General features: G+C 40.2%; 1 protein-coding gene across 4 annotated transcripts in view; it reads left to right on the forward strand.

Annotated features, from left to right (window-relative positions):
* st3gal5 (ST3 beta-galactoside alpha-2,3-sialyltransferase 5) overlaps nucleotides 1-17,019 on the forward strand; it is a 31,851-nt gene that overhangs the window by 4,526 nt on the left and 10,306 nt on the right. For 2 of the 4 annotated variants that reach the window (XM_079438533.1, XM_079438534.1), the window contains 2 exons: nucleotides 10,300-10,417; nucleotides 10,540-10,660. In XM_079438533.1, coding sequence (XP_079294659.1) covers nucleotides 10,314-10,417; nucleotides 10,540-10,660 — 225 coding nt within the window. In that variant the 5' untranslated portion in view covers nucleotides 10,300-10,313. The remainder of the gene's footprint in view (nucleotides 1-10,299; nucleotides 10,418-10,539; nucleotides 10,661-17,019) is intronic. The other 2 variants (XM_079438536.1, XM_079438535.1) reach the window with 1 other exon arrangement.

Raw genomic sequence — 17,019 nt, forward strand, 5'->3', positions numbered from 1 at the left:
TGATTTTAAAATGAACAAGATTTGTAGGTTTAATTTGGGATAATTTTAGCCTAGCAATGTAGTAATTTTAAACCATAAAAAAGCAACCCAGCATGCTGGGTTAAACATAATAACCCCACTTGTTGGGTTAAAATAACCCAGCGCTGGGTTGCCAAATAAGCCAAATTGGGTTGTTTTTAACCCAGCAGTTTTTAGAGTATTCTCCACATATAGCGCGATCTGAACCCTAAACACATTTTGTCAAAACAGCCTGTATTGTCCACTTCCAAAGGGTCGTGTGTTCACGTTTTACTGCAGAAGCCGAGCGTTCTTGTTGTTTGTGAACAGAAGCCGATAAGTCCATTCTAGCGAATCAGCGCGCTGTATTCAGGTCAGGTGACAAGGCTACTTTCCCTTTGAAAGACGTGCTAGCTGAGAGGGGTTTCGTCAAAGCTGACTAAAAGTGATCGAGGATGGATAATTCCGACGGACTTGATGAATATCCTGTGATATCTTCTTTAGGGCATAAAAGGAAAGTAAAAGCTGAAACGTTTTCATGGATACTCGCAAAAGCAGCGTGTTACAATGATGAGGGAAACGCTCTGTGTACTGCGTGTAATCACATCCAGAATCTATGATCACAACAGTGTTTGAGGCATCTACATCGTCATCTGAGATTACAAAGATATTTAACTCTAAAACATGCAATGTGGACTTATCTGCTTTTGCCAAAAAACAAACTTTTAATATGTAAAAAGCCCCCCCATACTCTCAATGAACTTTAATTTGTAAATGACCTGTATTAGTTTACTGATTATTGCTCAATCAAAACAACCCAACTGCAGTTTGATATTACCTGGAATGCCCAACCCAGCTTTATCAGAAGAATCCGTTCAGCGTGGGGATACTCGCCCGGAGCAAACTTAATGGAACAACATGTAAGGAAATCAAACATCTGAACATTTCTTATTTTCTTATTTTGAAACCTATTCTAGCGTCACTCTTACAGTATAATGTTACCGTCACAGTAGGGCACTAATGTTAATGTTCTCCAGCGTTATTCAGTAAACGCAGTGCTAGGCTCTGAATGCCGCTGCCGTTTACTGCCATGTTTAGGTTTCCCAAAAGCATCGTTAGCTAAGTGGATTGTTGAGGCAAATGTTTCTACGATCAGCTTAGACATACGATGCTTTTTGGGACATGCAGCTCTGGTCAATGTAAATGTTTATTTGGTCTTTAAACAACTAGCTGATAACAGTATTCATCCTAAATTAGTTTAAGGCTAATACACAGACATGAATTTTGCATTATATTGCAATATATACAAAAGCAATCTACACATTTGTAGTGAACCTTTACAAACTTCCTTTAATTGCAGGCTGAGCTGAATGCTGAAAGTAAAGAGTGAGCCTCAACACTTCAGGTAACCTCTGTTGAGTTGAAGAGCAAGTCTTGTGGTGGCTCCTCACATAACAGGAGACAGACTTTGCTTGTTCTTTTCTACAGCTATTGTTGGTTATACACTTAACTAACTTGTGTATGTTTGTGGTTTTCTAGGTTTGTGCTGACCATATAAGAGAAAGCAGCACACACTAGCAAGATTTCACAGATGCTGCATGACATTCTTAAAGTTGGATCTTCAGGTGAAGATCAACACTACTTCAACACTAACTACCTCCATCACTCTCTTCATTGTATATAAAATAATGTTGGCATGCTGGTTTAACATGTTTTTTTTCCATGATGTCAACAAGAAACGAGCCCTTCGTGCTCTCCCAGTGTACGTGTGTGAGGAGAACTGTTCTTCAAGACATGAAATGTAAGTATTGAGTGCATTAAATAGAACTGCTGCTGGCAGTAAACATACAGTTGAGGTCAAAAGTGTTCTTACACCTAGCAGAATCTGCTAAATGTTCATTATTTTACCAATATAAGAGGGATCATACAAAATGCATGTCATTGTTTTTATTACTGACCTGAATAAGATATTTTACATAAGACGTTTACATATAGTCCACAAGAGAAAATAAGTTAAATGTATAAAAATGACCCCGTTCTAAAGTTTAGATCCCCTTGATTCTTAATACTGTGTTGTTACCTGAACGATCCAAAGCTGTGTTTTTGTTAGTTTAGTGATAGTTGTTCACGAGTCCCTTGTTTGTCCTGTACAGTTAAACTGTCTGCTGTTCTTCAGAAAAATCCTTCAGCTCCCACACATTCTTTGGTTTGAACCCTTTCCAACAATGACTGTATGATTTTGAGATTCATCTTTCCACACTGAGGACGACTGAGGGACTCATTTGCATCTATTACAGAAGATTCAAGCACTCACTGATGCTCCAGAAGGAAACAATGCATTAAATGCTGGGGGGTGAAAACTTTTTGAATTTGAAGATCAAGGTAATTTTAATTTATTTTGTCTTCTGGGAAACAGGTAAGTATCTTCTGTAGATTCAGAAGGGCAGTGCTAAATAAAAAAAAGATTTACACAAAATAATAAAAATATACACATCTTCATTCTGTTCAGAAGTTTTCACACCTGGCTCTTAATGCATGGCTTTTCCTTCTGGAGCATCAGTGAGTGTTTGGATCTTCTGTAATAGATGCAAATGAGTCCCTCAGTTGTCCTCAGAGTGAAAAGATGCATCTCAAAATCATACAGTCATTGTTGGAAAGGGTTCAAATGCACAAAAATGCTGGAAAACCAAAGAATTTGTGGGAGCTGAAGGATTTTTCTGAAGAACAGCAGGCAGTTTAACAAAATAAAAATAAATAAATAAACCAAATTTTTATTCACCAAATAAAAACACAGCTTTGGATCGTTCAGGTAACAACACAGTATTAAGAATCAAGTGTATGTAAACTTTTGAACGGGGTCATTTTTATTAATTTAACTTATTTTCTCTTGTGGAATATATGTAAACATCTTGTATGAAAAATATCTAATTCAGGTCAGTACTAAATAAAATAAAAAACATTCATTTTGTATTATCCCTCTTATTTTGGTAAAATAAATAACATTTTTCAGATTCTGTAAGGTAAACTTTTGACCTCAACTGTATGACCACAACTGTCTACTTTTCGTTCCTTAAGTTAAAGTTCCAGTTTTACTCTGTGCTTATTCCAGGAGGAATGGCGCGAGCTATACAACGCTGACACAAACACCTTTCCTGCTGAGCACTACGAGTTCTACAAGCACTGAAATAGTGATGATCTTCCAGTGTGTTTGACTCAGAGATACACTGTCACAAGGTTTAAAAAAATAAATAATCAATTGTAGGGCTGCAACAACGAATCGATTAAATCGATAAAAATCGATTACTAAAAGAGTTGGCAACGAATTTCATAATCGATTCGTTGTGTCGCGCGACGCGGAGACGTTTGATTATTAAAAAAAAAAAAAAAAAACTTTAGTTGAGCGCGGAGCGAACACACTCGGTCTCTCTCGCACACGGGTGGGTGCTAGCAGAGTTCGGCGCCTCATAGACAGGGCGGAGCTAAAATAAAAAACGAGCTGAGGTAGAGGAAAGATACATGGGAGGCAGAGAAATCCGTGCGACCCAAGTCATCCAAGGTGTGGGAGCATTTCACACTAAATAAACAGAAAAAGTGTGTTAACTGCAATGCAAAGTGTCTGATCAAAGTAAGTGTGTGTGTGTGTGTGTGTGTGTCAGTGTGTGCGTCTGCGAGTGTGTGCATCTGCGAGTGTGTGCGTCTGCAGTGTAGTGTAGAGAACAAGTTCTGACATTCAAACAAATCCTGTTAAATTTTCTGATTTGTATTGTTCTTTATTTTTTATAAATTATTTATTGTTCTGCAGGTGCGTGTCTACGTGGTTAGGTGCCCCCTCTACCAGATGTCTTGCGATAGGCTTGTTTTTAATAAATTTCTAACTGCATCTGGCGTATCTTGGCATGTGTAGTCAGCTACCTAGGGCCGCTTACTTCTCTTCTTTATTAATTATAGGCATTTTAGCGTGATCTAAATGACAGATGTCGAGAGCGCATAATGTTACGCGATCATGTAATGCGCGAGCACGCATCTCTCCACTCGCAAGCGGATTTCCTTCACTCGCACAAAACTGGACGTGTGCTTTTAAATCTACATTGTTCTTTTATGAATTGGCTCGGGTCTCACTCAGATATTGTGTGTATGCTCAAACGTTATCCTCGCATCACTGAAGACCAGAAAAGCTTTTTTTTTCTAATTCAAGTGAAGAGTAGGCTTTTCTCACTAAATGGAAGCAAGCTGAATATAGTTAGCCTTCTCTAGTTATTAATTTTATTAATACTTATTTTAGTTAAGTGCTTAAATTGTAAATATGCATTTATTACATTATTTTATGTAGTGCATTTGTATTTTGTTGTTTTTGTATATAGTTATAGAAGCATATCAACCAGGTTCCAGAAATAATCACCAAAGCTGCTTTTGAAATAAGTGGGGGTGCTCTCTTAATGCACATTTTCACATATTTTGTCCCTTCTATTACTATCAATATGCTGATACTTCGAGAGCGAATCCTGCATAAATATGCAGATGTCATTCCCAAAACTTTGCAACGTGTGTGGGCAAAAAACAAAGTTCTACATTTTAAATGGATTGCCTAGAAAGCTTGCAAAGAGTGCTCATAACCAATAAAGCTGTCACGCTTTGTTCATCGCGATCTCACAAAGTTCTGTGCAATGAATCTCACACTGTGCAATTAATAGCCTATATAATATAGGCCTATTAACATCATGTATCCAACCCCTCCCCCCGGCCACCCTCTTTTGAGGCAGTGCCCCAAACTGGCCTCTCCATTTAAAATGCTCTAGACATGCCCCTGTTGTTCTGGCAGCTCAGGTGGCATTTTATTTAAAAAAAAAAAGTCTATATATTTGGCAGATGTAAAGCATACATGTGTATGTTTTTTGTGTTAGTCCATTTTTATTTTATTTTATTATTATTATAACAGCTCTGGGATGTTCAAGGAGCAACGTGTTTGTGCACTTTCTAAATATTTTAGTTCTGTTTTTGAATAAAGGGTTGGAAATGAATGCCTTGTTTTTGTTTTTTTATCCGATTCATCGATTAATCGAAAATAGAATCGACAGATTAATCGATTATTAAAATAATCGTTAGTTGCAGCCCTAATCAATTGTATAGCCAAAGTTGTGTATGTGTTTTATTTTTTTATTTAATAAAGTACCACTGCATCAAAATAATTGAGAAATCAAAAACATTACATATGGTACAAAATAATTGTAAGTACGGTGCACTTAAATGAAGTAAAAACAAATAAAAACTTTTCAGTTTGACTTAATTATTTATAATTATTGTTAACTTAAAAACAATTGAGTTGCTTAAGCTAGATTTGTGAGGTATCGGCATCTACAAAAGAGTACTCTGAGCTTATCAGGTTTAGCAGTGTGCACTCGCCATAATGACATGGCAAAAACAGATTCAAAAGGAAACACTGAAAAAAATGACATTGCACAAGTCTTTATACCCTTTGCTTTGACACTTGAAATTTAGATCAGGTGCATTCCAGTTTCACTGGATCGTCTTTCAGATGTTTCTGCACAGCAAAGCCAGTGTACATTTAACTCAATTCAAGTCATATCAGAACTATTAACAGGTGAAATATCACAGATAATACTTTATTCAAAACATTTAGCCACAAATTGTCATCATTTATTTACCTTTTTTCTTGTTCTAATGCCGAATGCCCTTCTTCCTTGAACTTGAACTTGAGTATATTGATAAGATACGTGATACAGTATGAGCCCAAACACGATTTCAGCAAGTCTCAACACAGAGTTGTTTTTCAGCGGCAGGGACTGGGGAAGTGATCAGAGAAGACGGAAAGCTGAATGCAGCTAAATACAGAGCTATCCTTAATGAAAACCTGGGTCAGAGCACTCAGAACCTCAGACTGGGCTGAAAGTTCACCTTCCAACATGACCATCACCTTCCACACACAGTCAAGACAATGCAGGAGTGGCTTAGAGACAACTCTATGAATGTCCTCGAGTGGCCCAGCCAGAGCTGAGACTTGGAGCCAATCAGACATCTTTGGAGAAACCTCTAAATGGATGTCCACCGATGGTCCCCAGCCAACCTGAGATGATCTAAAGAGAAGAAGGGCAAAAAAACAGATGCAGATGCAGATGTACAAAGCTTGTTGCATCATACCCAAAAAGACCTGAGGCTGTAATAGTTGCCAAAGTGCTTTGACTAATTTTTGAGTTAAGGGTATGAAGACTTGTGCAATGTCATTTTTTCAGTTTTTCCTCTTTAATACATTTGCAAAGTTGTGATAAATCCGTTTTTTTTTTTTTGCTTTGTCATTATGGTGAGTGGGGTGTAGATTTATGTGGAAAAAAAGTAATTTAAAGCAGTTTAACATAACACAACATAACAAAATGTGAAAAAAATGAAGGGGTATGAAGACTTTCTATAGGCATGTGTGTGTGTGTGTGTGTGTGTGTGTGTGTGTGTGTGTGTGTGTGTGTGTGTGTGTGTATATATTAGGGGTGGCACAGTACACAGATGTCACGGTTCGATATGATTTCGGTACAACAGGAAAAAAACAACATCTACTGTGCTCGGTTTCTTTTCATTTATTTTGAACAGAGAGTATAGTAATACTAAATATTATTACACTATATATATAATCTGCAGTACATATATACATACAAGGAATAAATTCTTGAAATATATTTGATTTAGTTAACAGATAAATAAGGGGAAAACAGTGCGACGCCTTGCCTATATATGCTGAGTTTCAGTTCATTTTTGTGACCGGCTTAATTTGTTCCCAGAAAGGAAACTCAAATGGTTTTGTTTTCATTGTGAGTGTACACAAGTAAAAGCAGCCCTTTATACAGTGATGCATTATTAAGACGATAAGTGTTTAAAGTTGATTCTGCTGGTATAAGGAAACACACACATCAGTTCCAGCATGGCTAAAGTTGGTACTTCATCAAACTAAAGTACAAACATCAGCGCCTCTGTGTCTCCGTTGGAACGCAACTGAAGTACAAAGCCTATAATTTACATAAATAATAGTTTAGCATTCAGATACGTTACATCGCAAATATGGAAATGTGGAATATTTGGATTTGTGCCGAATGAGGGAGGTAGGATACACGAGCACAAAGCTCCATTTCGCAAACAGTGCACAAGCCTCTAAAGTATACTCCTTTGTCAGTCTATGTGAGAGACGCGTTCAGAATCAGCACATGGTCACTGTCTAGTGGACTTTGTTTTCAAGTGCGCAACTCACTTTGCATTTGCTGTTCTTCTGCTATCAAATAGTGTTGCATTGCTGCGGGCGCCCTCTTCTGGATTGGGGTGAATTGCCTGTATTCGTTGTAAGGCCTCATGTACTGAACCGAGATGCCAGTTCCGTGACGGTTCGGTACGAATATATGTACCGTGACACCCCTAATATATATATATATACACACACATATACAGTCATGGCCAAAAACATCGGCACCCTTGGTAAATATGATCAAAGAAGGCTGTGAAAATTAATCTGCATTGTTAATCCTTTTGATCTTTATCTTATTTAAGATCTTTTATTTAAAATCTAACCTTTCATTGGATTATAAGAATTTAAAATTGGGGAAATCTCATTATGAAAAATGTTTTCTCAAATGCACGTTGGGCACAATTATTGGCACCCCTAGAAATTATTATGAGTAAAATATCTCTGAAGTATATTCCCATTCATAATCACAGTTTTGAGCACTCCAGGGTGATTATGAACATGAAATTATCCAGCCATGGCTTCCTGTTTCACAGAAATATAAATAGGAGGGAAAACAAAGCCCAAATTCCCTTAATCATCCATCACAATGAGAAAAACCAAAGAATATATTTCTGATGTGCAGCAAAAGATAATTGAGCTTCACAAATTAGTGAAGTGGCTTTAAGAAAAGAGCTAGAGCAGTGAAAATTCCCATTTCTACCATCAGAGCAATAATTAATAATTTCCAATCAACAGAAAATGTTATGAATCTGCCTGTAAGAGATCGTGTGTCTATATCGTCCTAATGCACGGTGAGGAGGAGAGTTTGAGTGGCTACAGACTCTCCAAGGACCACAGCTGGAGAACTGCAGAAAATAGTGGAGTCTCGGGGTCAGAAAACCTTTAAAACAAATTGTCAATCAGCCCCTTCATCAGCACGTGTTGTTTGGGAGGATTTCAAGAAACATTCTCCTCACTCATCCAAAAACAAACTCCAGCATATTCAGTTATCAGACAGGACTGGCACTTCAAATGGGACTGGCTTCTATGGTCAGATGAAACTAAAACATGAGCTTTTAGCAGCAAACACTCAAGATGGGTTTGGGGAACACAAGAGGTGTCGAAATTAATCGATGCATCACGATGCAGAAGTAGAGGATTCTGCATCGATGCAGTAATAGACCATCAGTGATTATAGCCTATGGCATCATTCACACTTGCTTGCCACCTGAGTATTAAAAAAGCACTCTCTATTTTTAAATCTGAGCTTGGCTTTTTCTTGCCTATGGCACGTGTGTGCACTAGAGACAAACACAGCGGCTTCATTGCACAGAATATGTGCATTGCTTGACAGTGCTTCCACTCGCTGTTATTTTAGTCTTTTACTTTAGATATGCTCTCATTTCTGCCGTTTGGTATGCAGTACGTAATAGAAATAAACTCGCATACTCACATGCGCTTTGTGTTTGTTTGTTCTGAAGCTCGGGGCTGCGGTTAAATGCACTTGCGTCTACTTTTATGATCCAGAATTGATGTAAACACTGTCAGTAATGTTTTCAGAACAGGACAAAGCATCTGATATGTGGAAATAGATCTGTGCATTAGCGTGAATGCAGTCTATTAAAGCTGCCAGAGTCTATGATCTCATCAGTAATAATAAGGCTGAGGAAAAAAGAAAAACCCATAACTATGATTATCTGTAAACGTTTGATACTTGAAGCACTCCCAGATAATGAAAATGCTTTTTGTTTATCACTTGTAATTGTCTTTTCCCCCCTTTATTACTTTATATTTGCTTGTATGTTTATGTTTTGAAGCTAGCTATATTTACTTTTAATTCTTAATAATAATTAATTATATATTAATTAATTAACACAATTATTTAAAAAAGTAGCCTGCTTATATGATTTAATAAAAATGTACAAATATATTTGATATAATCGTGATGCATTGTGATATCGAATCGAATCGTTGACATTATAATCGTAATCAAATTGAATCGTGAAACCAGTGCCGATTCACACCCCTAGTGAACACAGGGATAAAAGTACCCCATGTGTAGAATTAAATATACTGCTGTATTTGTGATGTTGTGGGCCTATATTTCTGCTGGAGGTCCTGGACATCTTGTTCAGACACATGGCATCATGGATTCTATCAAATACCAACAGATACAAAATCAATAAGTGACTGACTCCGTTAGAATCTTATAATGGGCCATGTTTGGATCTTCCATCCATACAATAATACAAACACAAACCTCAAAAACAACACAAAAATGGGTCACTGAGCACAAAACCAAGCTTCTGCTGGCCATTCCAGTCCTCTGACCTGAACCCTGTAGAAAATGAGTGAGGTGAACTGAAGAGAAGAAGCTGTGAATCTGAAGGATCTGGAGTGATTCTGGATGAAGGAATGGTCTCTGATCTCTCATCAGGTGTTCTCTAACCTCATCAGACATTATAGGAGAAAACTAGTTCTTACGTACTAAGAATGGACCCATGGTTATTTCAGAGACCTTGTTTTTTTGACAATGTATCATATCACAACTGCATTGTTTTTGAATGTCTGTGCTGTTTAGTTCCACTCTTGAAACAGTGATTCAGTATTCAGTTGTCCTCTTTTATGCAAAGAAGACTCTTCATGATTCTCTATCAAGTGCTTGCATTGTTGTCAGCATTAAGTCTACGAATGATTCAGTGGGCTCTATAACATTTTTAGGCCTAATTGTCAAGAAATCAATTCTCTTTAAATGTTTTGTTTTAACATGCTTACCTGTGGATCAAAAATGCCCTTTAACTTGCACCAAAAAATGCATTTAGTTTTATTTCAGGAGGGTGTTCTCATTTTTGCAACCCAACATTTTATCTCTTTGATTTTCCTGAATAATATTAACATGGTTCTTTGGCATCAGGTCAAGCAGACTTACTCTAAAGGACCCTAACATGTCTTCTGAGTAAAGAGAAATTGATGAATTAACAGATTTGCAAACAGGATCGAGAATGTGGCCTATTTTTTGGTGGTTTCAATTCTGCATTTTGTGCTATTTAATTGACCAGCTTGGGTTTTTTTCTTCTTTTAAGGTCCAGTCAACCAAATGAGGAAATGCACGCCTGTTGTTTCAGGCAGCAGAAGTGAAGAGAAGATTTTTTGCTCAGCTATCATGAGGAGAGCTGTTAGACAGTGGCATTGTCAACCCAGGTAAACACAGGACATGATAATACTAGGATGCTTCTTTACCTGGAAACCCTTAAAGCATGAATTCAGTCACTGATGCTGTAAGTTTGATTACATTTAGGTAACTGACCTTTGTTTTACTCCAGCAGAAGGCTGCTTATTCCTCTTCTGAGCTTGGCGTTGATTTCGCTGGCTCTTTTGAAACTGCCTGTCTTTCACTCGGACCCAAAGCCTGTGGAGGTGCCAGTGGACCCCGTCTATAGAAAGGTGTGTCTGTCTGTCTTTTACATCGTCTTTACATCACTTTACCATATCTGTGATCAACTCAAATTAATGTAGCTTCTGTTGACTTCTGTGTGGATTCGCAAATATAGGTCTGATGATGTGGATGGTATCCGTGTTGCCAAAGCAGAAAACGCACTCGGTCACTATCGTAACCTCGGTTCCCTGAGATACGGAACAAGTACTGGCATTTGTAAACATGAACTAATGATCAGTTAAGCATTATATAATGTTTGGTAATGATTTATAAATTAATCTTTTAATCATTGTAAACCATCTGCCAAAATCATTTGAAGATTTAAAAAAAAAAAAGCATGATCATATGAATTAAAAGTTTAATGACATTTGCAAGTATTTAAATCTACATTAAATAATGATCTGTTAATCATTTGGTAATGTTTAATAAGTTAATTAGTTAATACGGGTATAACGCATATCATGCATCAAACGGTTCAGGGGCAGTTCCAAATGGAAGTGATCATCCCTATCCCCTTGGAGTGGGGACTTTGCAGTGAACAGGGCATGTGCGTGTCATTATGTAGTCGTTTGGGATGCACTTGGTGAAGGGAGCGTAATTTCCTCATTATTTTCAGCTGGGATGCTCCCGGGACAACACAGCACGGTGTGCATCAGCAGATTCGCTAACGGACACCGGCATAAAATAAATACACATTTTAAAAAGTAATTTTTTATATATTACACAGCATATTTTAAAAACTTTTTAAAATATAAAATGTATGTTTATTTGCAACAGTTATGCTAACAACAATAAAAAGACATTTGACATTTAAACAGCGATATCTGCTGACGCACACCGTGCTGCATTGTCACGGCAGCATCGCGTTCCAGGCAGGAGAGCGCCTGTAGGTCTCCTACTCGCTTAACCGACGCTAGTGCTAGTAGCAGAGCAGTCTTTAGCGACAGTGACCGAAGGTTCATAGACTGTAGCGGCTCAAAGGGAGGGCCTCAACACAGTGGGCAAATCCCATGTAGGGACGGTGAGGGGCCGAGGCGTGTAGTGCCTAAGTAGACCAGGACACACACACAAAAAATTTCACATTCTGGAGAAAGTTGTTCTTTTCACTATCTGTGGCCATAAAATTAATTAATGACCAGCACCGTGCACAAGCATCCTGCTCTGCTCTCCTTAACGTCTCACGAGACCCCTAAAAACACAGGACATATGTGTGGAAAAATCTGGAATGTATTTAAAACAGGACTTCACAGTTGTTTCTTATCACTTAAGCATAATTCAACCAGAAACAGGACAAGACCTTGGTGTCTGGAAAGGCTCCAGCACCGACCCTCCCGGATATCTCCTGACCATTAACGCATAAATTCAGTGATGTTATCAACCAGGAGAGATTTATTTATTTATTTTTCTTCAGTGCATTAAGTACAAAGCATGGTTTACACAATAAATAATAATGCGAATGACAGTCCTGTGGTATATAATGTTATTTTGTTGAAATGTAGTTTTTAAAATAAAAAAAGTATTACATCAAAATATGTAATTGGCCAGCGAAGGAAGTTCATGCTGCTGGAAGCGCCGCTGCGAGATGCCAATGCCACAGTTTCTGCCAGCCCCTGATAACTGAGAGGAGACTTTCTATCGCAGAAATCAGCTAAAACTAACAAATCATCCACAATCCCTCTCAAACACGCTTAGATTCCCCTGACATTGTGCGTCGCTTGAATCCGTCGTCTTACTCCTGCTGTAATGACGTATAGCTTTTCTCGCTGTCCAGTGACAAGGCGTGCTACATTTACAAGCCAGAGACGGGTTGGCTCTTCAGATCGAGGCGAAAGTTGATTGGTTGCTCCCACGTGTTTAACTCGATTGACAAAAGGACAAAGAAAAGCATTTGGTAAATAGAGAGAGAAAAGTGTTTGCCAAATGCATTTTTAAAAATCGTTTTAAAATGTGCATTTAAAAATATTTATTAATGCACTTTTTATTGTATTATTAATCTACATTTTAAAACATTAATTAAATAAACAGTTTTAAATTTGTCTATTTATTTATACATAAAAAAAAACTTTTTAAATGTATTGTTTTATTGTTTTATTAAACTCAATTTAAAAACTTGAATTAAATAAACATCTTTAAATATGTCTATTAATTTGTCCATTTAAAAGTGATTTATTTATATACATTTTTATGTTTGAATTATTAAATCAATAAATTGATTCTTCATTTTATTTTTAAGTGGCATTCTTGGTCCTCCATATATCAGAACTACCTCCTATCTACTGAATAGCAAGATGTTAAAACTTGTGTTTAAAGAAAACTTATCAAAAAGGGTCACATAAGTTTGTTACTTTAAGTTACAGATTCACTTTTTACTATGGCAGGGCCTGCCATCTTGTCTTTTTGGCTTGTTGTTTCTGATTGCACTTTAACCCCAAGGGGAAATCCAGATTAAATCCCAGAAGGGAAACTCAAAACAAAATGAAGTTAAAACTTGTTTTGAACAATTTCTTTGTCATCAGCATATTGATTTTAAGTAGGGGGGATCAATTTAATCAATTCATATCGCCCAGCCCTAAAAGCAGTGAACACACACACCGTGAACACACACACAGCAGTGAACACACACACCGTGAACACACACACAGCAGTGAACACACACACACCGTGAACACACACACACACACACACACACACAGCAGTGAACACACACACAGCAGTGAACACACACACAGCAGTGAACACAAACACACAGCGTGAACACACACACACACCATGAACACACACACACAGCAGTGAACATACACACAGCAGTGAACACACACACACAGCAGTGAACACACACACACAGCGTGAACACACACACACACAGCAGTGAACATACACACAGCAGTGAACACACACACACAGCAGTGAACACACACACACAGCAGTGAACACACACACACAGCGTGAACACACACACACACAGCGTGAACACACACACACAGCAGTGAACACACACACACAGCAGTGAACACACACACACACACACCATGAACACACACACACAGCAGTGAACATACACACAGCAGTGAACACACACACACAGCAGTGAACACACACACACAGCGTGAACACACACACACACAGTGTGAACACACACACACAGCAGTGAACATACACACAGCAGTGAACACACACACACAGCAGTGAACACACACACACAGCGTGAACACACACACACACAGCGTGAACACACACACACAGCAGTGAACACACACACACAGCGTGAACACACACACACAGCAGTGAACACACACACACAGCATGAACACACACACACACAGTGTGAACACACACACACAGCAGTGAACATACACACAGCAGTGAACACACACACACAGCAGTGAACACACACACACAGCGTGAACACACACACACACACAGCGTGAACACACACACACAGCAGTGAACACACACACACAGCGTGAACACACACACCATGAACACACACACACAGCAGTGAACATACACACAGCAGTGAACACACACACACACAGCAGTGAACACACACACACAGCGTGAACACACACACACACAGCGTGAACACACACACACAGCAGTGAACACACACACACAGCGTGAACACACACACACACACACACACACAGCAGTGAACACACACACACACAGCAGTGAACACACACACACACACACACACACAGCGTGAACACACACACACACACAGCAGTGAACACACACACAGCAGTGAACACACACACACACACACACACACACACACACACACACACACACACACAGCGTGAACACACACACACACACATAGCAGTGAACACACACACAGCAGTGAACACACACACACCGTGAACACACACACACACACAGCAGTGAACACACACACAGCAGTGAACACACACACACACACACACAGCAGTGAACACACACACACACACACACACACACACAGCAGTGAACACACACACAGCAGTGAACACACACACACCGTGAACACACACACACACACACAGCAGTGAACACACACACAGCAGTGAACACACACACAGCAGTGAACACAAACACACAGCGTGAACACACACACACACCATGAACACACACACACAGCAGTGAACATACACACAGCAGTGAACACACACACACAGCAGTGAACACACACACACAGCGTGAACACACACACACACAGCAGTGAACATACACACAGCAGTGAACACACACACACAGCAGTGAACACACACACACAGCAGTGAACACACACACACAGCAGTGAACACACACACACAGCGTGAACACACACACACAGCGTGAACACACACACACAGCAGTGAACACACACACACAGCAGTGAACACACACACACACCATGAACACACACACACAGCAGTGAACATACACACAGCAGTGAACACACACACACAGCAGTGAACACACACACACAGCGTGAACACACACACACACAGTGTGAACACACACACACAGCAGTGAACATACACACAGCAGTGAACACACACACACAGCAGTGAACACACACACACAGCGTGAACACACACACAGCGTGAACACACACACACAGCAGTGAACACACACACACAGCGTGAACACACACACACAGCAGTGAACACACACACACAGCATGAACACACACACACACAGTGTGAACACACACACACAGCAGTGAACATACACACAGCAGTGAACACACACACACACAGCGTGAACACACACACACAGCAGTGAACACACACACAGCGTGAACACACACACCATGAACACACACACACAGCAGTGAACATACACACAGCAGTGAACACACACACACAGCGTGAACACACACACACACAGCGTGAACACACACACACACAGCAGTGAACACACACACACAGCGTGAACACACACACAGCAGTGAACACACACACACACAGTGTGAACACACACACACAGCAGTGAACATACACACAGCAGTGAACACACACACACACAGCGTGAACACACACACACAGCAGTGAACACACACACAGCGTGAACACACACACCATGAACACACACACACAGCAGTGAACATACACACAGCAGTGAACACACACACACACAGCAGTGAACACACACACACAGCGTGAACACACACACACACAGTGTGAACACACACACACAGCAGTGAACACACACACACAGCGTGAACACACACACACACACACACACACACACAGCAGTGAACACACACACACACACAGCAGTGAACACACACACACACACACACACACACACACACACACAGCGTGAACACACACACACACACAGCAGTGAACACACACACAGCAGTGAACACACACACACACACACACACACACACACACAGCGTGAACACACACACACACACACACAGCAGTGAACACACACACAGCAGTGAACACACACACACCGTGAACACACACACACACACACAGCAGTGAACACACACACAGCAGTGAACACACAGACACACACACACACACACAGCAGTGAACACACACACACCGTGAACACACACACACACACACACAGCAGTGAACACACACACAGCAGTGAACACACACACAGCAGTGAACACACACACACCGTGAACACACACACACACAGCAGTGAACACACACACACACAGCGTGAACACACACACACACAGTGTGAACACACACACACAGCAGTGAACACACACACACAGCGTGAACACACACACACACACACACACACACAGCAGTGAACACACACACACACACAGCAGTGAACACACACACACACACACACACACACACACACACACACACAGCGTGAACACACACACACACACAGCAGTGAACACACACACAGCAGTGAACACACACACACACACACACACACACACAGCGTGAACACACACACACACACACACACAGCAGTGAACACACACACAGCAGTGAACACACACACACCGTGAACACACACACACACACACAGCAGTGAACACACACACAGCAGTGAACACACAGACACACACACACACACACAGCAGTGAACACACACACAGCAGTGAACACACACACACCGTGAACACACACACACACACACAGCAGTGAACACACACACAGCAGTGAACACACACACAGCAGTGAACACACACACACCGTGAACACACACACACACACACACACACACACACACACACCCGGAGCAGTGGGCAGCATTTATGCTGCGGCGCCCGGGGAGCAGTTGGGGGTTTGGTGTCTTGCTCAAGGGCACCTCAGTCGTGGTATTGAGGGTGGAGAGAGCGCTGGACATTCACTCCCCCCACCTACAATCCCTGCCGGCCCGAGCCTCGAACCCACAACCTTTGGATGACGAG

This window comes from Barbus barbus (genome assembly GCF_936440315.1).
Source record: "Barbus barbus genome assembly, chromosome: 17".
Lineage (NCBI taxonomy): Eukaryota > Metazoa > Chordata > Actinopteri > Cypriniformes > Cyprinidae > Barbus > Barbus barbus.